Genomic DNA, 27,941 nt, shown 5'->3' on the forward strand with positions numbered 1-27,941 from the left:
TAATTTCTTCAACAATCATGTTTTTGTTAAAACACATAAGACAACTAGATTCTAGCAGCTTAAGAAGTCAATGAAAACTAAAAAAAAAAACGCAATATGTTTTTCTATTTACTATATTTAGTAGATTCATCAAGTTGTATGGTTGTATAGCCCGCGAAGGGGGGGGGGGGGTGGATTGAGGGAGGAGTGTAATAGAAGTTTAAATCACTTCAAATCAGGAGGAAAAACAGTTTAATTTTTTAATTTGTAACACTATTTAAAATTAACAGAATTATTTTTACCTGTCAAGATTGTTACCAAAACACTTTTAAAAAGTAACAATAAGTTAAAACAATGTAAAAACTATTAAATACTTTAACTTCTAGATTTGATTTGTTAAGGGTATTAAGAAAATGAAAGCTTTTTTTACTCGGCTATTATGAGTTTTATCCCAAAACTAATATAGTTATTATACTAGTAATATCATTATTCTACTAATAGGACAATAGTCTATCGGTCATCTATAATAATATGTAAAAATCGTATTTGTACTTTACTATATTGGTAAAATATTCCACTAAACTGAATTTAAATAAAATGGTGTCGTTTGTTTGGAAATTGCGTACAATTACTAAAACGGCACTCAAGTTATCTGCATCTTAGAGGCAGGTCAAGTACTACCTTTGTTTGACTGTGTCCATAATAACGTAAGGGGTATTTGTAAGATTATTAGTCACCCCCCCCCTAAAATAACCAGTGCCTTAACATAATAGGTTGCAGCACGTTATTTCTATTTTAAAATATGGTAACTATAGGGGTGGTAGCTTTAAAAAACAAAAGCAAGCCAATTCAGCAATTTTTACTAACCCGCCCCCCTATTTCGCACTCCACTGACGTCAAGCTTAATATAAAAAAAGACAGACCCCCCCTCTCCCCCATCGCAAAATTCCACCTAACTCAACATCTTCTAATGTAATTAATTTTCAACACAAATAAATATAGTTTTGGTTCCTAAGACATACAGAAAAATTTCATCAGACATCTTTTTTTCTTTTTTTTTTATTATTTACGTATGTATTGAGTAATCTAAAATGCAGTTTTAATCTATCATATTGAGTTTTAAAAACTTGTTTTAAAAGAAAGAGACAAATGCTATGTGAGTTTAAATACAGCTAAATAGAAAGTGATTACGTTACTATAAATAACTCTATGCTGTTTATTTTTAGGAAATCTGTATCGGAAATTTCCGCTATTATTTAAGAAGCGGCCATCTTTCTGTTGTATTTTAACGTGAACTGCCTATCTATTATATCTAGATCTATATTATTTTCACAGAACTGATAGCAAAAGTAATTAGTTTTCAAGAACACATTGAAGGTAAACATTTACCTTTTACATTAGCATGCATTAAACAAGTAACTTAATCCGATTAAGTGATCTACTTGCTAATGACATTTATGCGAGTCGTGTATTATTAGTATTAATTTATTAATTCATTAGCAATAACTTAAAATAAATAGCAAGCGGTCGTTTTTTTCTGGAGCCAAAGTTCTCAGCTTAATTTCTTACCATAATTATGGAACTTATTGACTTTTAGTGCCAACTAGTGCCGTGTCTATTGTACGAGTGTACATCTGGGTGGTATTCGAATACACTTTCTTAGTTAATTCACAAGCGTATTTCATATTAAGAGTGCCTTTATTTTAGAAGTACTTTACCTTCAAAACACCGGAGGTGGATTTACATCCAAAGTAACGGCCAATCTTCCGACTATGTTTTCGTAAATATACATTATAGAAAACCAACTGTACCCGGAAAAAAGGGAAAGAACTTGGTCGTGTGCTTATCGGCCTGTTAATTTGTATTCTAGCCAAAAGTTATTGTGGAATTTTTTCCCGTTCGTGTCCAAGACACATGGGGCAGATGAAGTAGAGTTCATCTGTTTCAGTGACCTCGGCATATGAAGTGATAGTATGGTCAGCACTATGCCAAGCCGCCTTTGTTTTCCCTAATGTGTGTAAGGTACCCATCAGAGCTGGGTGGACTAAAGGGAATTATACTGACTTGAACCCGGATTCTCTACCTCTACGCTACGCCGTCCCTAATGTATAACATGTTATCATATAATGTCAGGGATGATGTGTTTAAAATGTTGAATAGTCCTAAATATTTTCATTGTAAATTTTGTTTTTCATTTGTTAGTTCCTAACCACAGAATGTTTTATTTTTCAGATGGCTAACCCAAACCATGGTATGATAACTTTATATTATTTCATATTTTTTTTTCTTTAAAAATGTTTTATATTCAAATAGTACTATGAGTATAAACTACGAAAGTAGGCCACGTCTTATCTGTGTAGTAAGCCAAGCCCTTGAGTTTATGTTTTCACTTTAACCGGCCCACTTAATCCTACCGCCCCCACCTCCCCAATAGTAAGAAATTTGTAATATGGCTAAGTAGGTGGCGTTGTGTAGGTGGATATCTTCTAGCAAGTTTAGTTGTGTTTTTTAAAACTCAGTTACAGCAGGTTCTCGCAACGAAAATTTGATATGTTTAAATGTATACTGTAAGAGACTATTTCTTAAAGGCTTGAAAGTCCTGGAGCAGTCAGCAGAGTGTTGTCGTACGACTTGCACACAAAAAATACAATAATACTCACGCATGTTTAAAAATATGTTGAAAAAGATGTTGAAAAATTATGTTTCCAATTCCTCATAACTATCGGTTTTGGCTACTCACCTTAAATACTTAGGCCCTTGATTTATTATATAGCCCGAGGCGTAGCGAGGTGGGGGGGGTGCGGACCGCACCGGGTGACACCATATAGGGGGGGGGGGGTGACACCAAGGCAAAAAAATAGCAAAATATATAGAGAAAAATGATAATTCCACTTAATTAAGTGATTAATTCGAGTGTTAAATAGTCTTTTAAGAGGTGCAAATCGAAAGTTTGAGGGGGCGTGTGCAAATCGAAAGTTTGAGGGGGGGGGGATGCAAATTGAAAATTGAAAGTTTGACCCCGGGAAGGTTCGCTTCGGCTCTGGGGGTGACACCATTAAGTTCCGCACAGGATGACATCCAACCTCGCTACGCCACTGTATATAGCCTATTACTTTCAACCAACTCATCTACAAAGTTGTAGCATTTAGAAAGTATCCAATAGAAATTTAAAAATTTGCAATAAATTATTTATTTTTAAAGTTAGTAAAACTTTTTCGACAATATCTTAAAATGAAAAATATAGCGACCCAAGGAGTAGTTATTATAAAATTTTCGAGTTACATTATTTAATGGATTCACTTGGCCAAATACATAAAGTATTAAATGAGTTGCAGTCAACGGAGTATTAGGAATCATTGGTACTCTATTATATAAGTTAATCTGTGTAAATTAATGTATGGGTTTTTGATTGGATGAACTGCACAATATATATATAATGTGTATGTATAACACCACCATGCCATTTTACAATATTAAAATGTCTTTAGTGTTCTATTATCATGAATATGTGGTTTATTAGGCCTTTATTAAATGAAAAGAGACAATTTAAGATGTTTTGAATTCCCTTCCCAGAAGCCAACCCAGATGACATGCATGAAATATGGATTGTTTCGCCACTCAGTGGACAAAAGAAAGTTGTCCCCATTGAAATTATGGATGTCAATGGCGATGACAACAAAGTTCGCGTGGTAACTATTTAGCCAATTTATTAACAGATCTCCCTTCAACTATGCTAAATCTAGTTTCCAAAATGTATTATAAGAATATTTATATAACAATCTATATATATATATATATATATATATATATATATATATATATATATATATATATATATATATAATTCTCTTCATGGAGACCATAGAAAACACCACGCAGCTTAGCCACTACCCTTATCCCCACCTGTAAGGTGAGCTGTGGTTCACCCCGAATGTTTACAATCGTAGAGCCGGATTAGTGACGGCTATTAGGGGCAGATAATTTAGTATTAAACGATTTGAAACAAAGGGGAGGTAACAATTTCTGATTGATCTTTTCTTTGTCTGTAAACGGCTGCTTTCAATGGGAGGGGGGGGGTGGGGGGGGGGGAGGGAGGTCGGGAAGGGGTAGTGTTGAATTCACAAATTCTGAATTGCTGATAAGCAGAAAATAAAACAACTAGATGGCGGCATATACTACGTCGCGGGTCAGCTCGTTATAATTAACTAGGTACACAATCCCTCCCATTTCTCTCCCCCCCCCCCCACGCCACCTTGAAAGCAGCAGTCCGTGATGACAGTTTACGGACGATAAAAGATCAAGCAGAACTTCTTACCTCTCCTTAGCTTCAATTCGTTTAAAAGCTAAATTATCTGCCCCTGATAGCTAAACTAAACCTTAGCTCACCAGAATGGTGGGGTTGGGGAGTGGTAGCTATATGCGAGGAAGAAACGGCGTGCATTTACGTGGTCATGTCTCGCATAGTCCCCGTGAAGAGAATTATATAATTATATATATATATATATATATATATATATATATATATATATATATATATATATATATATATGCGTGTGTGTGTCTATAAGTGTGTGTGTTATTTTAAATTGAAAAAAAATACTACACTATGTGATTTCAATATGCTGACCAATGTGTATTGGCTTTGAACCAAGTCTTTGAAGGTTTACTAGATTTTTTTCTTTCGTCTAATAGGTTAAAAAGAGCATATTAAACCTAGAAGCGATTCTCAATCCACAAGACTACACCATGGTTGCTTGCATGGAAAGTATCAACTCAAGCAGACAAATGGATGATAATGCCAGCATACTTGATTACTTTACTGAGATGTGCAATGGATATTTCGAATTTAGTTCAAGAATTTCCAATGAGAAACCCCAAAATAACTGAACTACAAACACTAATTTTTTTTTTTACATAAAATCACCATAACAAACATATTTTGACTACCTAATTTTAAGCCTAAGTGATAAATAAAAAAAAACTGTCATTAAATTAATTGAACACCTGTTTACAACTGATATTTTTAAAACCCATTTTTACAAGCTTTTATTATCATTATATTAGTGTGTATTAATTTGTTTTATTTTTATGGTAAAGTAAGCTATTAATTAAAACAACATATTGGCAGATGATGGACTAACTTAAAACTTTTGGACAGAGATTACAGATGGATTTATTACTTAGGTTTTGAATGCTAATGTGGGGAAGCATGAAGATAGAATAGTTATCTGAAATGACACAAATCAGTAATGAGCTACCATTGTAGAATTAATATTGACTTACTTTTGACTTTGTCCTCTTTGCGCCTTATGGAACATAGGGCCTCCACCATTTCCTTCCATTTCTTCCGATCCCCGGCTATTTTGCCGACTCCCAAGACATCCCTGTTGACTTCAGTTCTTCAAGAAGACTCCAACTTTAGGTCTGTCTTGGACGCCCTCTCTTCAGCTTTCCCTGGGGGTTCCACTCAAGCGCTTGGCGTGTAACATTTGGGTGAGCCTTTCGCAGTGTGTGACCCACCCAGCGCCACTTCCTCCATCTTATTTGCACACCCAAAGGCTCCTGCCTAGCCTTCCTCCATAGTTCTATGTTCGGCACTTTGTCCTGCCATCTCAGTTTCAGTATCTGTCTAAGGCATCTATTCATGAAGGTCTGTATCTTTGCTGTGCTTGCTTTGGAGACTCTCCATGTCTCTGCTCCATACAGCAGAACTGCCTAGACATCCTAATTTTTGTGGTAATGGAGATGGCCGAATTTTTCCATATGGGTCGCAGAACTGTGAAAGCGCAGCGGGCTGTATTAACTCTAGCGCGTATGTCCTCCTCTGTGCCTCCCGTTTTGCTGATCTTGCTGCCAAGGTAGACAAACTCTTGCACATCATTTACCTGTCTTCCGTCTATTGTCAAGAATTAATATTGCAAAAGAAATTTGCCGTTAAGAGGAAAATTTGATTTAATTATTGCTACATTACTTGTTGCCTATCACTCATTATAAACAGGCGACTTCTTCAAGTTAACTTCAACACTTTATTATTCATACAAGACAGCTCTCTAGCTAAATTCTTAGTCATTTCCTAATAACGTATTACATACGAAAACGGTAAACGGAGACAGAATATATATATATATATATATATATATATATATATATATATATATATATATATATATATATATATATATATATATATATATATATATAAACACATAACGTTACAATTATTTTTAGGTAGATATTTATTGTTTAATACAACAATTTAATTTATAACATTATTAGGAAAATGACTTTTATTTATAATAATTTTAAAAAAAATGGAAAGTGCATTAAAATAATTTGAGATTTTAGCACCTATTTAGATATTTAAAAATACTTATAATATTTTAATGCATTTTAAAAAGTCTTCATTTAATGTCGGATACTAAACCGAAAGTCCAGAACTCGAACCGCTCATTTTTGAAAAAGAAAACACACAGAGGTCTTAAAATATACTTTTTGGGAATAAAAAAAATTATTACAATTTTTTAAGAAATCAGAAACAGATTAAACTACTCTTCCGGTTACTGAAAATTGCTCAAAAGTTGAAAGTAATCTCCGTGCAGGAGTTAATAGCTATATACGCGTTTCACGCACCTAATTAAAACGGTATTTTTGAACCCATAAATAGAGTTCAGAACAAGCCTACTTTCGGATATTGGATGTCACTTATTTGTAATTGTAATCTAATTATACGATGTAATAGTTATATTTAAAATTTCTTCTACCTAACTAAAGCTTTACTACTGTTGTTATGTTCCTACGATTTTTATAGATTTGTTTTAAATCTTATACGTATTTTACACGTAGGTTACTGTCGGGATATCAACTCTGGTTGCCATTGAAACAGCAAAAGGAGTTAAAATTTAACACCTTTTCAAACCTTTAAAATGTTGTACGCCCAAAAGATAAATAAGATACGACTACAGATTTTAATTCCTTATACTAAAATATATTTCGATTTTTTTTTTGTTTTATCTTGCATGCATTTAAAATTAAAAGTTTACGTAAACCTATGTACACAATTAATTGTTTTCTTCAATTAAATGGTGACACGTGATGATATTATCGCATCCCTGTGTATTTTTCTGTTTCTAAGACTCCCCTGTAATCTCCATCATAAAAGTATCATTCACAATTTCCTCTTGGACGGCAGCACTGTCCGACTACCTCACGGCTCATTTATGCCAGCTTTACAACTTGTCAGGGACGGAGTGGTCTAGCGGTAGAGAGCTGGACTGCTAACCCAGTTCGAATCAGTTCGAATTCAAGTCGGTAGACCGTCCCTGATTTCACCTAACTCTGATGGGTACCTAACTCACGTTAGGGAAAGTAAAGGCGGCTAGGCATAGTGCTGGCCACATTATCTCTTCATATGCCGAGGTCACAGAACCAAGTGAACTCTACTACTCTTGCCCCATAGACCGTCAGATTTGAAAGGGAAACTTTACTTTTATAACCTGTCGGCCTTATGTTATGTCGGCCCTTTTTATATGGGCTCTTTTGTAATTTGTAATTTAATAGAAATGAATTTTCATTACGTAGAATATTTTAACGGACTAAATCAATATTTAATAGTAAAAGTATTTAATCCTAATTAACAGAAAATTTCTCACAAAAATGATATTTAAAAAAAAAACAATTGCTTTTGTATGGACCTAATTTTCAAATAAAAACGGAGGTTTTATTTAAATTACACAAAAAACAGTAAATTGTTTTACATCCTAATTCAAAGGATAAATGATGGCTTTAAAAGTTTAAAATATTCAGAACGGATAGCTATATGGTGTTTGAATAGTAATACCTATAATTTAAGTGTAAAAATACATTTTTCTTCAACAGGAAACTCTCCTGGCCTAAAAAAAAAAGAATAAAATATCCTATATAATTCTCGTTTATTATACTTAGAACCGTGGTAATTTGTTTTATTTCTTAAAGTCATCTCATAGTTGGAACCAGGTACTCTTGGCCAGAAAATTTAAAATAAAAAGTAATGAAAAGAGGCATTATTAGTAAGCGCTTTTTAAATTGTAATTTGCAAAACTATTAATTACAGATTTTGTTTTCATTTAGACATCAGTTACAATTAACTTATAACATGCATTTTATTTTTATTTTTTAAATTGTTTTGAAAATTACATGGTAATAGTTTTTGTTGCATTAAAAAATGCTTAAAAAATCAATACATATTTTAAGGAGCACACTTTTCGGAAAATCTAAATTAGGAATTTTCCGTTATTATTTTATATAGCAGCCATTTTTTTTCTTAAAGTAATCAGCTGTATAAAGTTGTCACAGATTTTAAAGAAAAAGTATTGAAAGGACACATCACAGGTAAAGTTTACATTTACAAACAACAGTTTACACAAGCGATTTACTACGCTGAATTAATTTCCTTTAGTTATTATGAAAACAGTAATGAAAGAGTCGGAAAATGTAAGAAGAGGTTCAGTCATTGTATTAAAAAACACGTAGTTTTCCTATTTGAGTATGTCGAACATACTAGCCTATCTATAAAACATGTATAGTTTTACTACAATACTGTGCTTTAAATTTGGAAGGTGAACATATTTTTAGTATCTAATATTACGGCAATTAAAATTTGGAAATAGCAATAAGGCACTCTGTCGTCTTTCCTGTTAGAACTTGCCTTCTGTGAAAGGCAAGTGAGGTCAAGGTTATCATTTTAAAGGTGTTAAGTTCACATCTTGGCGGAATTTAGTCCATATCTCAAACTAAATTGCTTGATCTAAATTGAATTATAATTTATCATAAAATTTTATGAATGTTACAGCTACACCTCCGTAAAAAAAATAAAAAAATTATGTCTAGCAGTATGAATTTACATTTCATGTACCATAATTAAAATGTATATTTACTACACTAGCAGTTTAACTTGCATGATAAAGGCCTACATTTTTTTTAAGTACACATTTTCCTAAAATTAAAGAAAAAAACAGGGTTATGACACGTCAGTCTATTACCATTTCTCTATATACTGATAGTAAACAGGGATTCAAGTATGTAAAAGACAACTTAATGATCTGATTTCTAATCTGACATCTGTATTGACAAACAAAAATTTATAAAATAAACATGAAAAAAAATGTAATATACATCATTTAACCGAATGTATTTCCTTTTTAACCCTCCCCCCCCCCTTTTTAAAAACCCAATATTTAGACGGATTTTATATTTTAAAGAGTTTTTTTTTTTTATTTTTTTAAAATTTTGTTTTAATGCAGGGGTCTCCAAACTACGGCCCGCGGGCCGGATATGGCCCGCGAGGTCCTCTCATCCGGCCCGCGGTGATCTTTTTGTTCACGGAAAAAAAAATGTTTGTTAGAGCTGGCTGAGGAACTTTGTCAAGAAAATTCAAAACAATTTGAAAATGTAGCTTTAGGTGCAAATACCATTGCCCTCCGTGTTGCAGACATTGATGAAAACATTGTCACTGAAATAGTGGAAACTGCTAACAAGTTTCGCAATCTTTAAATTGCAGTGGATGAGTCGCTAGATAGTTGTTCCATGTTTTTGGAACAAGTACAGGGCAACAACTTGACGCATTTTCAGCAGTGCAAGGTCTTCATGGCTGAAGCAATAGCTGAGTTCCCCACATCATTTTCATGCGAGATCATCAAAGACCTAAAGCTGCAGTTTCAGTAGCGGTTTTCTGACTAGGATTCAAAGGCAGAAAAAGTGAGACCGTTTCACACACCGCCACCCTAAAGAATGCATGTAAGAAACTCTGGCCCCCGAAATGATATTTGATAGTTAATGCGGCCCTCGGGCTGAAAAGTTTGGAGACCCCTGTAATGCATAGAAAATTAACAAAAAATTGAAAGATTTTTTTTTAAGAGTTGCTTTTGTTTTATCAGTATATTGTCAAACATTTGTTTCAGATGGCAGACGCAAATCATGGTAAGACAACTCCCTATGTAAATAAAATTATTTCTTAAATATCTTTTTTTTACCAATCCAATTATTTTTCCATTCTATATATATATATATATATATATATATATATATATATATATATATATATATATATATGTAACTGGGGTAGGCCTAACTACCAGTTACAAATGATAACGAACGAGAGGCCGCGACGCAGTTACAATCTGATGCAACCATAACAGGTGGCTTATTGGATCGGTCTGATAACAACCTCAAAGCCAACGCGTGCTATTTTGGGAAACGGTATGAGAAGTTTCAGACGAGCTGTCAACTTTGATGGATGGGATGCAGATGTTTTAGTGAATCGGACGGTACGTCAGAAACTGCGACATTAGTATTCGGATACATCGATTACAAGTATCGATTACGGAAATGGAGACAAGTACGACTACGATTTCAAGGCATAAATAGGAGGGGACGGCAGAACTCGCTCTCTTCCCGTTTGCGAGCTCTCTTCCATCTTCATCGCTCGCTTTAGATCAGTCAGTCTGTGTGACTATGTCAAGTCGGTTATAGAACGGGTTAGCCGTATTGTGTTAAGAAGGATTATAGACATGTGGATTCAGTTATATAAAGCCTAGTGAAGGACTGTTAGGGGTCAGTTGATTCAGACTATTATTGAGAAGCATTCCTGTTGATTTATTGTGTTATTATGAAGCATTTCTTGATTCATGTAATAAAGGATCAATAGCGAACCTGCATCTTGAGTATCTATACTGTGGTCAATGTTGTCTAGAATGAGTGGTTAAACTCGTTAACACGTGGCACTACAGGCAATTAGGTCTCATTACATGTGGCGTTGCGAGCATGGTAACTGTTGGCTCGTTACAATTGGCGTTGTCGGCAGGATAAATGTTCGCTCGTCACAATTGGCGCTGCGATCAGGATGAATTCAACTAGACTTGCCGTTTAAGGCACCTATAGTCAACCTTGTGCATAACTGTGTTTAGTGTGTGTGTGAATTCGGACATTCAGGAACTGTGAAAATTGAGGAACGAGGAAAAATTTTTCATACACACACGGTAAGAAAGAACTCTTTTTTTTTTAGTACTTAAGGAAGAAAATGTCTACTCTGGACGAGAAGCAGACCCATATAGTGGTCCTACCCAGAGAGTCCCATATTAACAAATTTTACGGGGACGGAGATCCAACTTTAACCAACAGGTTCAGTGAAGAGGTCAAAGCGGCCTGGGCCTCGAGACATATGTCACCAGAGGAAAGATTAAGACTGCTGATGGGCAGTATAGGTGAAACGGTTAGGGCAGAGGTTAAGTGCCACGATAGGACCGTCCAATCAGATCCAGATAAGGTGCTGGATCTGATTATGGAGACCTTTGGGGAGAGACGGTCGGGAGTGCAACTGCTATCGGGATTCGTGGGCTTAAAGCAGAGAATGGCGGAGAGTGTGATGGAGTACTCACACAGGATGAACAGGGCCTTTGATTTGGTAAAGGGCAAATCACCGGACATTGATGTACGCCTACTGAGGGACCATTTCATCGAGGGGCTAGCAACCCCGATCTTAAGGAGAGAATTGAAAGAGGAGGTCCACAAAGACCCGCAGTTGACCTTCCTTCAGGTCAGGAACTCAGCGATCCGCAGGTCCGAGGATGAGGACCAATCGAACTGTTCGGTGGACAAAGTCTCTGTGCCTGAACAGAGACAATCCCCACCCACAGGGGCCGACACGATGGAGACCATGATGGCTCAACTGTTGGCCCACCTAGAGAAGGTTGACCAACGCTTGAAGTGGTTGGAAAGCAGGTCAACAGCTGAGAATCAGGAAAAGAACGGTACAAAACAGGGACGGGTTGGACGGCCGCGTCCTGCCAAGCCATCACTCCAATGGACGGCAGACGGTCGACCAATTTGTTTGTCTTGTTCACAACCCGGACATATGGCACGGTACTGTCCGGTGAAACGATCGCCCTCTGTACGGCAGGTCAAGGCTACAGAGCGGCGAGGTAATGACTTAGTAAACAAAATGACAAAGAAACACAGTAAGGAGAAAAAGAAAGGCAAAACACAACTAATGGAAAAAATGAACTGTGAAATGAACTTGAATGTTGAACAGTTTCAAGTGAACAATTTGTTGGTAGAGAAAAATGATGATAAGAAGAAAATTGGTAGACTTAATAAAGGAATTCAAAGTCTAACCAGGAAACTGGATAGGGAAAGTTCATGCAAATTAAAAGCACAGGAGAAATGTTCATCTTTAAAGTGTCTGTTATCGGAAGAAGTAAATAAAAATAGTAGACAACAGAACAGTGTTGGCAAACTAGAAGAAATGAAAGAGTCTCAAACAAGACTTGAAGAGAAATTATCCGATATTGAAAAAGAACTTCAAAGTACAGCAAGGCTGGGATCCATCGAACAGCGATGGGCAGCAGAATTGGCACTCGTTGACCTAGAGAGAAAACATCGCCCGGGGCGGTCCAAGGTCAATGCGGACGCCTTATCAAGGAATCCTTACGAGAGACCGGGTGATGAGGAAGAAACACTGACAGGAATATGTGAGGTCAGAGCGTCAACAGATATCCCTCATGGGGTACAAGTGATGCAAAACGGGCAGACCGGGGTGGAGCACATATCCACAGAGCCCGGACTTATGGACATTGGTGATTTTAGTTGCCTTAATCACAAAGAGATAAGAAATGCCCAGAGAACGGATAGTGGCTTACAACCGCTATTGAGATACGTCCAGGAACAAAAATTCCCAGGAAGAAGGGAAAGAGAACAATTTGGTCGAGAAACAAAGAAAATACTGAGTCAGTGGAACCGTCTCAGTATAAAGGATGGTGTTCTCATGCGGAGAATTCATGACCAAATTGATGGCACAATACACCAGGTGGTGGTGCCGGGACAATTACGAGAAGAAGTGCTAAGGTTGGCACATGACAGGGCAGGACACCAAGGTCAGGACAGGACGCACAAAATATTACGACGGAGGTGTTACTGGCCCAATATGGAAATGGAGGTCAAACGCCATTGTGAGGCTTGTGTGAGGTGTCAGCATGCGAAAATGCCAGTTGTCAAAATGAGACAGCCATCAGGACACCTACTAGCGACAAAACCACTAGAGATTGTGGCGATGGACTTTACGTCGTTGGAGCAATCATCGGATGGGACGGAACATGTGTTGGTAATGACTGATGTATTCACCAAATGGACTGTGGCGGTGCCCACACGAGATCAGACTGCCAAAACAGTGGCAAAGGTATTAATAGAACATTGGTTCATCAAATATGGCATACCAAGACAATTACACTCTGACCAAGGAAGGGCTTTCGAGTCAGAAGTAATTAACCAACTGTGCAGCCACTACGGGATCAACAAATCTAGAACAACCACATTTAATCCGAAGGGAAACGGACAGTGTGAACGGTTCAACCGCAGCATGCATGATTTGCTGCGTACGCTAGAACCTGAACAGAAAAAAACGTTGGCCTGATTTTCTCCCAGAGTTGGTATATCTATACAACTGCACACCCCATGCCACAACCGGCTTTACGCCATACATGTTGCTGTTCGGACGAGAGGCTCGACTCCCTCTTGATTTGTTCCTAGGAAAAAGGGAGAGTATGACTGGCTCATACACCGCACTGGAATATGTGAATGAACATATGAGAAGAATTAGAGAAATGTACAGGGTAGTACAGGAAAGACTAGAACATGAATCTCGGCGAAGGGAACCGCCGATACAGACGAAGGACCCGCCACTCAAACTGAATGACAGGGTATTACTGCGTAGCCACCCGTTAGGCAGAAACAAAATCCACGATCTCTGGGGACAGGAGATATGGCAAGTCGTGGAGATGCCTAAAGCAGCAGGTGGCCCCTTTAAGATAAGACCCATCGATCACGCCAAACCGGATCGGTGGGCGAATATTGCTCAATTAAAGAAATATTGGAATAGGCAAGAAGAGCAGTTACACACATAGAAACCCAAGACAATTAGGGAACCGGAAGTTATAACGGAAATTCACATACCCATTCCGGAACCATATCACCATCAACAGAACAAACGCGATATACAAGTGGAGGATACCGGCAACAATGAGGATCCCGGTCCCTCCAGAAGCAGAGAGACAGTAGACCATCAGATAAGTGGTCCGCGGAGAAGTTTAAGGAACAGAAGGAATACGAAATTTTTTGTCAGCAACCATCAATTCTTTCATGGTCGCGCTGGTATGAAAACAGACTGTTCAAAGAGCTATAGAAGTGAACTGGTGAAGGCACCAAATGGAAAGGGTGGATGTGAATTCTAGAACTGTTTTGTGTCTCAGGAAGATGATGTAGACACAGTTGATATGTGAAATAGGTAGAACTGTCAATCGTATACGAATGGAACGTCGTGGACAGTGAGTGGAACAATAAATTTTTTTTTCTACGACTGTGCGATTGACTTTGGAGGAGTGCACCTGCCAGGCGTTGTTTGTGGTTGAAAACACACAAAAAAAGCAGGGGTGGATGTAACTGGGGTAGGCCTAACTACCAGTTACAAATGATAACGAACGAGAGGCCGCGACGCAGTTACAATCTGATGCAACCATAACAGGTGGCTTATTGGATCGGTCTGATAACAACCTCAAAGCCAACGCGTGCTATTTTGGGAAACGGTATGAGAAGTTTCAGACGAGCTGTCAACTTTGATGGATGGGATGCAGATGTTTTAGTGAATCGGACGGTACGTCAGAAACTGCGACATTAGTATTCGGATACATCGATTACAAGTATCGATTACGGAAATGGAGACAAGTACGACTACGATTTCAAGGCATAAATAGGAGGGGACGGCAGAACTCGCTCTCTTCCCGTTTGCGAGCTCTCTTCCATCTTCATCGCTCGCTTTAGATCAGTCAGTCTGTGTGACTATGTCAAGTCGGTTATAGAACGGGTTAGCCGTATTGTGTTAAGAAGGATTATAGACATGTGGATTCAGTTATATAAAGCCTAGTGAAGGACTGTTAGGGGTCAGTTGATTCAGACTATTATTGAGAAGCATTCCTGTTGATTTATTGTGTTATTATGAAGCATTTCTTGATTCATGTAATAAAGGATCAATAGCGAACCTGCATCTTGAGTATCTATACTGTGGTCAATGTTGTCTAGAATGAGTGGTTAAACTCGTTAACACGTGGCACTACAGGCAATTAGGTCTCATTACATGTGGCGTTGCGAGCATGGTAACTGTTGGCTCGTTACAATTGGCGTTGTCGGCAGGATAAATGTTCGCTCGTCACATATATATATATATATATATATATATATATATATATATATTCATATTTGCTTGTTATTTCTTTATGAAATAAATTAGATTTAGCGTCAACGATTTCTGTACTTTACCAAGTTTACATGTTCTTCATAATTTTTGTTCTTCAAAATTAAAATAGATGTAAGCCACATTTGTTGAGTTCCTCATCCACATAGCAAAACCTAGTCGCCCTCTTCCCCCCTCCCCTCAACACTTAGCGGAAGAATTCATGTATTGATGACACATTTATATCAATAATTAATATATATATATATATATATATATATATATATATATATATATATAAATACATGTTTAAGGGTGGTCTTAAGTTTTGAAATTGTGATCTTTCAATGGGAATGCCGAATGCTACTTTTTTTGTGAAAAAAATTCAATAGAATTATATCTCAAATCTGATTGTGTTTGGCAGTCGAAGTCATAACCAGAAGTTTTCATTATATAAAATGTTGACTCCGACTGTTTTTTAATTTAGCTTAACATTGCATAAATATGTCAAATGAAAAAAAAAGTATACTCGTTACTCTTTTAGAAACATTAAAAAAATGATAAAATAACATAATATGCGTTTAATAAAAAAAAAGTTAACAGCATATATTTTTATGAACCAATGTTCATTAGCATTAATCATAGTTTTTTTTTAATAAATAGCATTATATTTCTATACAGTTTATTATTTTTTATTTTTTTAAAATTATTTTTATCACTGTTATTGGTGAAGACTTTTCTTGGTATTTTAGGTATAAATAACAACATTCTCCATAACTTCAAAAAATTTAAAATATAATAATTAGTGTTTTTATTTTTTGAAAAAAAGGATAAGTAAGTTTTCGGATGATTTTTTTTTTTGCAGCATCCCCTGTTTGTTCTACGTAGTTGCTATAAAACAGTTACTATTAATTGCTATACACAACTCATATGAGATTAAGTGAAAAATAATATATAACAGTCTGTAATGTTAATGCAGCATCGGGTAAGGCTTAGATAATACTAAATTAATTTTTTAAATTGATTTATCAAAGAGAATACAACTTGAAATTACTTTAATGAGCATTTAGAAAAAGGGTTAAGTAGTAACGGAAAATAAAACTAAATAGCATTCCATAAAAGAGGAACGTGATAATCACTCTAACACATTGTGAAGACGTCTTGGTTTATATTTTAGAACATGATCCTGGTTTTAAACTGCCGATGAGCATTCGTTATTCTACATTTTATAGAATGTCGGTTAATCTAACCAAAGCTAACGTGGAACATCGAGCATATTTGGAAATTACTGTTTATTGTTTTGACACAATACATCTCAATGAGATGAACGCCGTACGCTCATATTGAGCTACACTTATATAGGCCTACCCCTTCTTACACTCTTTCACACAAACACCAACATTTGTTTACTACTCAAATTGAGTATTGTTCACCAGTAAATTTATATATTTTTTTATTAAACTTTCTCTCTCCCTCTCCTTCTCTTTATATATATATATATATATATATATATATATATATATATATATATATATATATATATATATATATATATATATATATATATATATAAAATCAGGCCATCATAAATAACTATTAGATGTTTTATTTTTATTTTTTTCGTGACAATAGAAGCAGGCAAAGAAAACGCCCATTTAATTACTATAGTTTCCCCACAAACCAAAGAGAGAAAAAGTGTTTTTATTGACTTTATGGATATCAATGGCGACGACAAAAAAGTAAAGGAGGTAAAATTAATATACAATGATTACTTTATTCACGCAGTTTCAATTCAATAAATCTTAATATTTATTCGCCAATAATTTTCCTGGATAATATATATCTTCATGTAAACCATAACGAAGTATATTAGAATACAATAAGAACATTGGTATAACAAAAGAATTACGTCCGTAAGTACAAATCTACACTTCATGGCAACTAATACCTTGGTTAATCTTACCAGTGGTCACCCATCTTTATTTAGTCATCCTCTTACATTTCCTAAACCTGCCTCATTTTTTCATTTTCTATGGAGAAACCAAGTACGAATCCAGGAAATAAATCATGTCTAGTAAAAAAATCCATTTGATTACTATTTTTATCAACAGGTAAAGAGAGAAGTATTGACACGAGAAGGGATAACAACTCCTGATGACTACGCAATGATAGCTCACAACAACGACGACTCTGTTCAAATTATGGATGATAATGTCAGCATTCTTGTCTACTTCGATACAATGTGTGCTGGGCATTTTGAATTTCTTACCAAAAATTCTGGAATAAAATAAATCTGTTTTTCCTTTCTTTAAAACCGCTGATTAGCGACACACGCACACGCACACACACACACACACACATACACACACACGCAGGCACGCACGCACGCACACATTAACGGAAGAAAAACTTCCATTAAAGTTTTTTTAATCATAGTGTAGGAAAAAAATATAGTAAACATCTATATTTTTCATATCCCTTGTCAGTGGCGTAGGCAAGGGGGGGGGTGGTTATAACCCCTCCCATGGACCCCTACCCCTATATATATATCCAATAAATAAATAAATAAATAAATATATATATATATATATATATATATATATATATATATATTATTTTATGCATAAGGAAAAATGTTTGAACCCCTCTCATGACCACTTCCTGGCTACGCCACTGTCCCTTGTAAAGGTTGTTAAACAAAATAACATTTTTAACTTAAAAAAAAACCAGCGTGTCTTATATTTATTTGTTTGCTACATTAATGAAGTACTATTTGTCGTATCTTTCTACTTTAAAAAAAAAACTTTACTAGCCTTAAAATAACAGAGCAGAGTAGGCTATTCAATGGATAATCATCAAATATAAAACATTTCAACTAGGTTTAAGAAGGACCTGGACTATGTAAAACTTTTAGATTGATATTACCAAGCTTTGCTCAATTGTTGATTATGGTAAACTACTTTCCCCTCTTGTGTTACATCCGTTCTTTGTAATATCTTTAAAAAGATTGCAGCAGAATACATCACACTTTTTATTGAAATGATGACTCTTTCTAGACCTATATGAATTAAAAGAAATCTACTTTAAAAACACTTTTCTTTCTTGCGTTACTTTAAAATAAATATAGAACATGCAAAACAGAAAATTTTGAAAACAGAAATAATGCAGATATAGATCTACACACGATAAAGATACTAATGTAATAATACACACTTGTATGCATGCGCGCACACACATGTAGCCATTATAGTAAATTATACTTATAGGCCTACATACTACTTAGGATAGATGTAGGGCCTACATCGATATAAATAGAATTTTCACTCAAAAAAAATATTTCATTCGGTAATAAAACCTAATGGTACCTAGCTATGCCGAACGTTTGCGAATTCTAAAGCCAACTGTAACCTTTTTATCTCTCACACACTAATATGTGACTAGTTTACTAACGTCTAAACACACGCACACACATATTTACAGTACACCCTACCACACACACAAATCATCGAAGCTTATTCGTTAAATCATTTCGGGAAGTTCCTATTTCTATTATTAGGCAAAAGGCATATTAGTAGTAGGAGGGGATTTCCAGATGCTATTTAATTCCCGGTGACCATTTTGTGATGATAAACAATTTGGGAAACTATCGTAAAAGGTAGGCTGCTTAATTCATTCGGGATAGAAACACGTTTATTGTTATTATATACAATTAGATTATATTAAAACAGCATACTAAATCGGGTTTACGAAAGCTGTATAAAGAATAGTTAGCAATTAAAGAATAAAGGAAAACGAAAGGTCACTGATTGCTGACCAAAGAACAAGCAATAAACGGGAAAACCAGAATAAAGCTAAGCAGTAAATAAACTCAGGTTCAGTCAATTCTAACCAATTATAATTTCTAAAAAATCATAGATCAATGTTGATTAGATAAGAAATGTAAAATAACGCTATTTCTCTTAGTTAGAAGTAATTTACAGGTCTAAATTAAGCAACGCTTTTGTCGCATTTTATCCCTCTGTCCTATTTATTTGACTATCTCCGTCACAAAAATGGCAGGTTAGATAAGAGATCTAGATCTAGTAATCGACTTTTTGCAATTAAAAAAAAATATATTATTTACTTTTTAAAATTTAAAAAAAAAGTGACTTAAGACATAGATATAATTAAATCTACGAGCTCAGTCTTTGCCGTCCGTCGAAATGAATACATCTAAATCATAATTGTGGATCAAATCATACTCAGGACAAGAAACCTTAACTTAGAACTTGAAATATTAGTTTAATTATTCATCTCTATATATACAACGTTAAGGTATCGTTACGAAAGATTATCGTTGTATATTGTGAAGGGGGGGGGGGGACTAATGACAAAATAGCAATGTCAAATAATTTGCAAATCTACTATTTAAATATAAATTTAAAATTCTTTTCAGATGGATGGATTTGGTAAGTAGCTTATTTTTTTAAATTATAAAATTTTTATTTAATTTTTTTTTAATTTTAATTTACTAATGTGATATTAAATACCATATCTCGCAGCTTTATTTTAGAGTAATTTCTTGTTAAGAAAAAATTCGACAAAATAGAAACGCTATAGGCTATCCACACCCATACACATGACGGGTTAATTTATGCATAAAAACTCTAAATGACGACAAAAGATGTCAATAATCATATACCCAAAACGAACACCATTTATTTTACTACTACTTCTAACAATTTTTTTAAATCCTGGGACGTAATGAACAAGTATATGAAAACTAAACGAGGCTTCTAACGTATAAAGTAGTCACGTGGTCATATAGATGAAGCTGCGTGAAAAACATTCAAATTCATTTAAGGACAAGTTTTGCTTGACCCCATGCTAGAGTCTGTAAGACTTACCTGGGGAGGGAAAGGTTACTAGGCATAGTGCTGACCACACAATTATCTTATATATCTAGTTCACAGAAACAAGTGAAATCAACTTCATCTGCTTACTAGGATGTCGTCCGTCGAAAATTTCCCTAGCTTGAATTCCACACATCCTTAGTTGTACAACTAAATCAATATGTTCATAAACATTGCTGTTTAATTAAGCATTAGTTTTGGCGTAGGTAGATATTAATTCGTTCATATATAAAATTGATTTGAAAAAATTGTTGCAGAGGCAAGCCCAGATCAGGCCAACGAAGTGGATGTGGAATTTCCAGTTTCAGGGCTGAAGCGTTGTAGTTTTTTAATAGTGGATATCGACGGAGTGAATCGAAAAGTTAAACAGGTTGGTTATTTTAATAGTGAGTACACCAGGCCTACACAAAAGTTTTTCAAATATAACTGATATATAAACAGACTGATATAAGATCAGCAAAAATTATGTGCACAATGAAAACAATCGTTTATATATATATATATAAAATATATGATATATAATATATATATATATATATATATATATATATTTATTTATTTATTTATTTATTTATTTATATATATATATATATATAAACTTAATTTTAAAACAACTTGATATAAAGGTGTTATCAATACATGAAGTCTTACACCAAGTGTTGAGGTGGGGGGGGGGGGGCGACTAGGTTTTGCTTTTTAAATGAGGAACTTAACAAATGTGGCTTACATCTATTTTAATTTTGAAGAACACAAAACTATGAAGAACGTGTAAACTTGGTAAAGTACAGAAATCGTTGACGCTAAATCTAATTTGTTTCATAAAGAAATAACAAGCAAAGATGAATTCTTTTATTTAGATTACTTTTTCTATTGATGTGTACAACAGATTAAGGAGGAGCTTCTAGCGACTGTCAAGATAGGCAACCATGAAGAGTATATCATGGTCGTGAATGTAGACCGCAGCAGTGCCGAGATGGCTGACGACAGACCTATTGTGGAATACTGGAACCAGATCAATAACGGGCATTTAAGTTTTGTCAGGAAAGCCCAGCTAGGCCATAAACCACAACATTGAATTGATCTGACATTTTAAAATTACATATAGTTACTTACCTTTGAGATATTAGTATTAACAGTATTGAACGTTAATGTTTAAAAACTATGTTAAAACAAAGCTCTAAAATTTAATTTGTATTAAAAGCTTTTAGTTAAATTGATTCATCTGCCTGTCTTTCTGTTTCTTTTCTTTTATATTTATTTAAATAGTAGCGTAGTATTATTTGTTGAAAAAATAATTCTTTTCTTGTTTTCAGTTCATTATTACACAAAGGCTTGTTATTAAAACGTTTTTTATGCAATTTGTTTTCTTGAACATTGTACCCACATTAAAATATGTAAAAAATAAGACGTTTTTGTGTGCATAAAAACCATTATACTAAAAACCAGGGGCGCTAAAGAGACGCCATAGCATGATTCTCTTTAGTCTGCATATTAAAAAGCATGATGCATCATTATATTTGGATTAAAGAATTTCATATATGCTAATATTGTTCATAATGGTAGCAACCCCCCCCCCCCCCACGCACCCCTAGAGGATACCCCTATGATAAAAAATGAACAGTATTTTAATAATAAACTGCTGGTATTTAAAATACTTTGAGAAAGTTTCTTACCTACAATGTCCACGTAGGTCTTCTTCATCAAATACATTTGCTGTTATGAAAAAGAGACTGTTATTTCAATTAAACATAATTATATAGCCACATTATTTTATCACATGATTTTGTGTTTTTCTTTTAAATCGTCCGTCTGAGTAATAAATGAACAATAAAATGGATAGATAAGGACAGTTATCAAAGGAGGAAAATAATAAAAGCCATGCATCCTCATGATATCCACATTCCATGTAAGTTAACCTTATCTGTAGATATAACATTCTCTTCGATAGAGAATTATCTTTATATCAATTATAGAGAACTGATCTAAGCACGAAGACATTTTTTTTACTTTGTTTGCTAACATTCTTGAAATAAATGTACTCGCCTATCACAAGATCCCTATTGACTATTTGGCATTGTGTACTTATTATTAAAGAAATTTTAAAAATATGTAATTAAATTGATGTAATCAAATTTTCAGTTATATAACAACTTTACATTGTTATACTACATTTTAAAATCACCACTACTTTCAAATATTAATAAGTTAACACTCACACTTACATACACATATAGGCCTACATACATAATTTTGAAATTTGTTGTTAGTCCGAGCCATTACTTAAGGTGTAATTTAATCTCTCTATTCAATGGAGACACCCGCGTTTACCAGCTGGGTTTTATCCTATGTTTGTTTTATTATACCATATAAATAAAATTAATTTAAAAAAAAAAAAACTAAAGCCTGAAAAAACTCAGAAATCTAATTTTTTGAGAATCAATAGTTTGAATACAGAGAACTTGAAATTAATTTTTTTTGTCCTTTAAGCCTGCACTTCAGTTATTCAAAATACTCAACAAAACCTTCTTTCCTCTATAGTGAATTGTGCAGTTTGTGTCACCCCCCCCCCCCACCCCCGCCCGGGTGATAATTTTAAAGTCTGCACAGTTATTAATAAAGTTATTTATCTATAGTCAGTTATTAATACATAAATCATAAATTGAACTGGCAAGAAAGCATACTTCTATATATTTAGCACTTTTTCACCATGGTGTCAGCCCGTGTTGTCCTCGCGACGCCTCTGCTATGTTTATACGGGATTCCCCGCTATTACATTGAATATCTACCATCTTGTTTTTTGTTTAATAAATAAACATTTGTCAAGGTATTTTAATAACATATAGAATAACTTTTTTTTATATCTAAGAGACGTTAAAAGTAAAACATTACAGTTATATTTTAAGCATAGACAATCAGACGTCAAATTAATATTCAGCACAACCTATTGGATAAATTATTCAAGCTCATTATTCTTATCTATCAATTAATCTTCTAGGTTGAGCAGATAACCGATGTGTCACTGCAGGACTGAATCGAGATTATCTCTCCAATTTAGGCTATGATCTACTTTATGTTTAGTGCAAACAATGGAATTGAACCGTAACATTTTAAGAAATTACCAACTGTAACATTTCGAGAAATTAAAAACTGTAACATTTCGAGAAATTACAAACTGTAACATTTCGAGAAATTACAAACTGTAACATTTCGAGAAATTACAAACTGTAACATTTCGAGAAATTACAAACTATAATGTTTCGAGAAATTACTAACTAAAAAATACTGTAACTTGTCAATACACTTCTAACTAACATTTCGAGAAATTAAAAACATTTCGAAATTATACGATTTATTCAATTTATTCAGTTGTGCTGTAATATCTAGTAAAGTCCATTTAATCGTAGTCACTCTCCTCTTATTCAATTTTCAGCTTTATCGGACACAACATAGAACCTACCTAATAAATATGTGGAATAGTTTTATAGGATAATATTTCGGCGCAGGGAAAAAGGGAGGGGGAAACAGTGCGTGAAGTCGCACAATAATCCCAATCCCATTATAAAACAACAGTTGCATACAACCCCAAAAATAACTTACAGGATTACATAATTACGTCACTGTTCTAACCCATTTTCACCAAAGTCTGTCTCCTCTCTGTGTGTGACGTCATTTTATCCTCGAACGCTTTCTGGTGAAAATTTTAGCCTGAATGGAGTAAAATAAATCTTCAAGGCCAAAAATGATTTTAAACTGTAAACATCAATACATGTGATAATCCATTAGGTGTAAAAAAAAAAATGAAATGGAATAATGGTTATGAAATTTTAAAATAATGATCTTATGTTTTAAAACCATATTTCAAAGTAAAATTTAGCAAATAATCACGATTCTAATGAGAAATTCATATTTTTTTCTTCGACCTTAAAACCTATAACTTGCTCACAATATAGGGGTTGACGTGGTCGAGTCGGTAAAGCTAAACCGAAAAGTCTCGAGTTCGAACCCTCGGGCAGATGAGGCTCGTTAGCTGGGGACAGCCACTCTTCTAGGAGAGACAACTCCAAAATTAAACAACTGCTGCCTTGTAGTTTGTTCATGGTTGGACAAAGGCTATGGAAGCAAATCCAAAAAGAAAAGCAGGCTGAAATCGGAGTCAATGGCCTCAATGGCGCATAACCAGTTGACACGTAACGCTTAATTGTGTTGGAGGCGTGTTCGAGTCGGCAAAAAGCTCATGGTTGATAAATTCGAACAAAGTCTCGAGTTCAAACCCACTGGCAGATAAATCTCGATCCCCTTCAACACTAATAATTAAGAACGAAGAAGAAGAAGAAGAAGCTCACAATATGAATCACAATTTATTTTAATATAACGTATTTTTCAGATGTCGGGGGGATTTGGTAAGTTATTTCATAATTTATAAAACACACACCTGGAAACTATTCGTTATAATAGAAAAAATATACCTACGTGTTTTGTTTTAGCATAATCAGTTGTTGTGAATAAAGTTTACAATTTCTGGTCTACAGAAGCAGGCGTGGAGGTGACAGTTAAGACGGTGTCTGTCGTGTTACCCGCAGTGGGGGTTAAGGTGTGCTCATTTGAAATAACGGACGATGATGGGGCTAATAAAAAAGTGGCAGCGGTAGGTTTTCTACAAGACACACCCATAATATTTGATTGTATCTTTTTTACAAAATACATCAACCCAACGTCAATTTCTTTTTAGCAGTAGCAATTGTTGGGAGTGGTGGACCATGTTTTTTTTTTACCAGAAAGGCACGAGTTATCTATGTACTTCGGTTCGAGACTGCAAGGTGTCTATTCACAAACCCCTCGTTTTCAAACTCTACCAGGCAGTGCGACATGTGCACGGGGGGGAGGGGGAGGGTGGGGTGGCAGCACGTTACACTTTGTACAATAAACCAGTGGCGTATGCAGAAGGGACCAACATGTTACAGGGAGGCAGTTGTAGGAACATAGAGAGCTCATTAAGCTGCTAAAGTGGCGATTTCATATACATATATGTATATATTTTATATATATATATATATATATATATATATATATATATATATATATATATATATATATATATATTTATAAGAGGTGTATTGGCCTATATGTAAATATATTTCTACATATACATATATATATATATATATATATATATATATATATATACATATATATATATATATATATATATATATATATATATATATATATATATATATATATATATATATATATATATATATAAGAGGTGTATTGGCCTATATGTAAATATATTTCTACATATACATATATATATATATATATATATATATATATATATATATATATATATATATATATATATATATATATATATATATATAAGAGGTGTATTGGCCTATATGTAAATATATTTCTACATATACATATATATATATATGTAGATATATTTCTATTTTTTACACACTAGGTAAAAGAGGAGTTGTTGAAAAGTGTGGGTATAACCAACCATAACAATTACATGATGGTGTTAACACAGAACAGCAACAACGGCTCGATTCAGATGAAAGACGAGGATGAAATTGTACTCTATTTCAATTCATTATCCAATGGTTACTTGATGTTCGTTCAAAAAGCCTAACCTACTTCAAACACTGGAACGAAAACGAAATAAAACAAAGGCGTTTTTTTAACTCTGTAGCTGTGTTTTTAAATAAATGTATACAACAAAAAATCGCTTCTTGAATGTATCAGTTTTTTATGTTAAAAAACACTACTAATAATCCAGCAAATGATAAGCTGAACATGATAATTCGCGTATAATGTGCGTAATAGTAGTTGGACACCCCACTAATATAAGAAAATTATAATTAATTTATTAAAAAATTTATTAATTATCCAATTAAGTCATATTTGATGTCAGATTGCATTGTCATTTTGTCCTCACCCACTCTCCAAGTTTGAAGCGAATTGGTTAGTTTAAAGTGCTCGAAATTTAGCTCGGCAGTTTCGATCCATGACACAGAGGAAGCATGTTAAAAACAAGCTTTTAACAATTACAAGCTAAACACTCATCATATACACGTTAATACTCTTCAGTTCACTGATAATGGGGCAGTTAATGGAAGAGTGAAATACAAGTCGTGGCTTCGATCCTTTGTTGATAGGCTTCTTAAAAATTATGTAAATGATGCTTAAATTAAAACTAAAGCGATAGGCAGTTATTTAAGTATTGAAACAACTCAGTCAAATTAATGATTATGGTAAGGCTAAAATTGAAAAGTAGTAAGAATAAAGCTTTGAAGGCCGAACTCGACCTTAAGATGTGTCTGGTCACGAAAAAATGATCGTGGAAAATGATTTTTTTTTTCGGTTTTAGGAACTCGTCATCGGGAATTCCCATTAATTACGTGGAACTAGTTGTTATTCGATACAGAAAAACATAAAACCATTTGTATAACACTGTACGTGGACATAATATTATAACAGTAAGTGGACACAGGACTATCGTACCACTTGCAAATGGAATATACAGATACTTCCGGTAAGGAGTATGTAGGTCTACATACGAATGTATTTTAGCAGTCGAAAATTTAGATGGTTACTGTAATAAGTGAAGTAGAATAGGGGGAGAAAAATAGTGCATAGAGTGCAGGGTCTTAAGCAAACGATCTTTTTTTTTTCTTTAAATTCTGAGGTCAAACATTTAAAATTCTCCAGTTACCTGTAGAATTAAGCCTCATTATAGGGGTGTTAGAAATTTTTTGTCTATGACGATATAAGTACGAAGAAGATGGTGGATAGTAATTGGCGAAAAAGGTCTGAACTCTTTTACAAACTAACCCCCCCCCCCCCCCACCAAAAAATGTAAAAAAAATTAATTAGAATATTGTTTAATCATTACGGTTCAATATACTGGTCAAGAAATTTAGAATGTCATATTTTTAAAAAATAATTTATTTCTATCCCTAATCCCATCTACACAGTGACACTGGGAGATGACGAGATGGTAGCGAACGTCGTGCTACCCGACAGCTCAACACAGAAAAAACAAGTCATTAAAGTCACGGACGTCAATGGGACCAACACAACAGTCAATTTCGTGAGTAAAAATGTTCTAGGATACATATTGTGTTTGAAAATTCGGTTTCATGGTGTAAAAATGCAACAAATACTTTTAAAATTAAAAGTCAAATGCATTATATAAACAATAAGTATATACATGATAATTCATTTTTGAAGCTATTATTGACTTGCTTTTGTAACTTAAAAACCAGTTTCATTTATAAGTAACTAATTTTCTAAATGCTGCCTTTATTATCAGCTTTTGCATTGTGTTTAGCTAAACATTACATTACATTTTTAATTTTGTAATAAGCGTAGGTCCACAACATTAAAATTAAAAAGCTTATGGTATGGTAGATTTATTTGTTAAATTATAGGCCCTACTGATGAGTGTGTCGCATAAAAAAATAGAGAAAACCAAACACATTAGGCGTATAGGATATAAGGACAAAAATATTTTTTTTACTAATGTATATTATTATAAAGTAGGCCCAATATTTTCGAAATATGTAAATTTCTGTAAAAAAAAACAGTATTTTAGATCAGGTAAGCTATGTACAATTGAAACATGTACGAGATATGCATATAATAATATTTGGACGTAAACTTTAAAAACTATTTTTTTGTTGTAAAATTTCAGGTAAAAAATTATATCTTTGAAGAAAACAATTTGCCGCACCCTGAGACGTACGTGATGGTGGGGGAGAGGAACGGGTCAAGGACGGTCATGGAGGAGGACAGAGACTTACTGGACT

At 34.2% G+C, this 27,941-nt stretch overlaps 3 protein-coding genes across 6 annotated transcripts; all 3 read left to right on the forward strand.

The window, feature by feature from the left end:
• The first annotated feature begins 1,224 nt into the window (after window positions 1-1,224).
• On the forward strand, window positions 1,225-7,077 carry LOC131948931 (uncharacterized). Of its 2 annotated transcripts, none has more exons than XM_059310659.1 (4): window positions 1,225-1,356; window positions 2,212-2,230; window positions 3,553-3,668; window positions 4,672-7,077. In XM_059310659.1, exons 2-4 carry the CDS (start codon window positions 2,212-2,214, stop codon window positions 4,864-4,866), a joined length of 330 nt encoding a protein of 109 aa, XP_059166642.1. In that variant the 5' UTR covers window positions 1,225-1,356; the 3' UTR covers window positions 4,867-7,077. The 2 variants fall into 2 exon arrangements, with proteins under 2 accessions (XP_059166642.1, XP_059166643.1); XM_059310660.1 differs by lacking the exon at window positions 1,225-1,356 and adding an exon at window positions 1,520-1,620.
• An 11,519-nt stretch (window positions 7,078-18,596) lies between these two features.
• Window positions 18,597-21,905, forward strand: LOC131948934 (uncharacterized). Of its 2 annotated transcripts, none has more exons than XM_059310661.1 (4): window positions 18,597-19,104; window positions 19,668-19,680; window positions 20,382-20,494; window positions 21,011-21,905. In XM_059310661.1, exons 2-4 carry the CDS (start codon window positions 19,668-19,670, stop codon window positions 21,197-21,199), a joined length of 315 nt encoding a protein of 104 aa, XP_059166644.1. In that variant the 5' UTR covers window positions 18,597-19,104; the 3' UTR covers window positions 21,200-21,905. The 2 variants fall into 2 exon arrangements, with proteins under 2 accessions (XP_059166644.1, XP_059166645.1); XM_059310662.1 differs by having other exon boundaries at window positions 18,597-18,887.
• An 889-nt stretch (window positions 21,906-22,794) lies between these two features.
• LOC131948946 (uncharacterized) lies at window positions 22,795-25,831 on the forward strand. Of its 2 annotated transcripts, XR_009388094.1 has the most exons (4): window positions 22,795-22,948; window positions 24,509-24,524; window positions 24,654-24,769; window positions 25,592-25,831. XR_009388094.1 is itself a non-coding variant. In XM_059310678.1 (3 exons), exons 1-3 carry the CDS (start codon window positions 24,509-24,511, stop codon window positions 25,760-25,762), a joined length of 303 nt encoding a protein of 100 aa, XP_059166661.1. In that variant the 5' UTR covers window positions 24,123-24,508; the 3' UTR covers window positions 25,763-25,831. The 2 variants fall into 2 exon arrangements, 1 of the variants encoding a protein (XP_059166661.1); XM_059310678.1 differs by lacking the exon at window positions 22,795-22,948 and having other exon boundaries at window positions 24,123-24,524.
• Window positions 25,832-27,941: the final 2,110 nt, after the last annotated feature.

This window comes from Physella acuta, unplaced genomic scaffold (assembly GCF_028476545.2).
Source record: "Physella acuta isolate Inbredline_101_S28 unplaced genomic scaffold, ASM2847654v3 ptg000666l, whole genome shotgun sequence".
Taxonomy (NCBI): Eukaryota; Metazoa; Mollusca; class Gastropoda; family Physidae; genus Physella; species Physella acuta.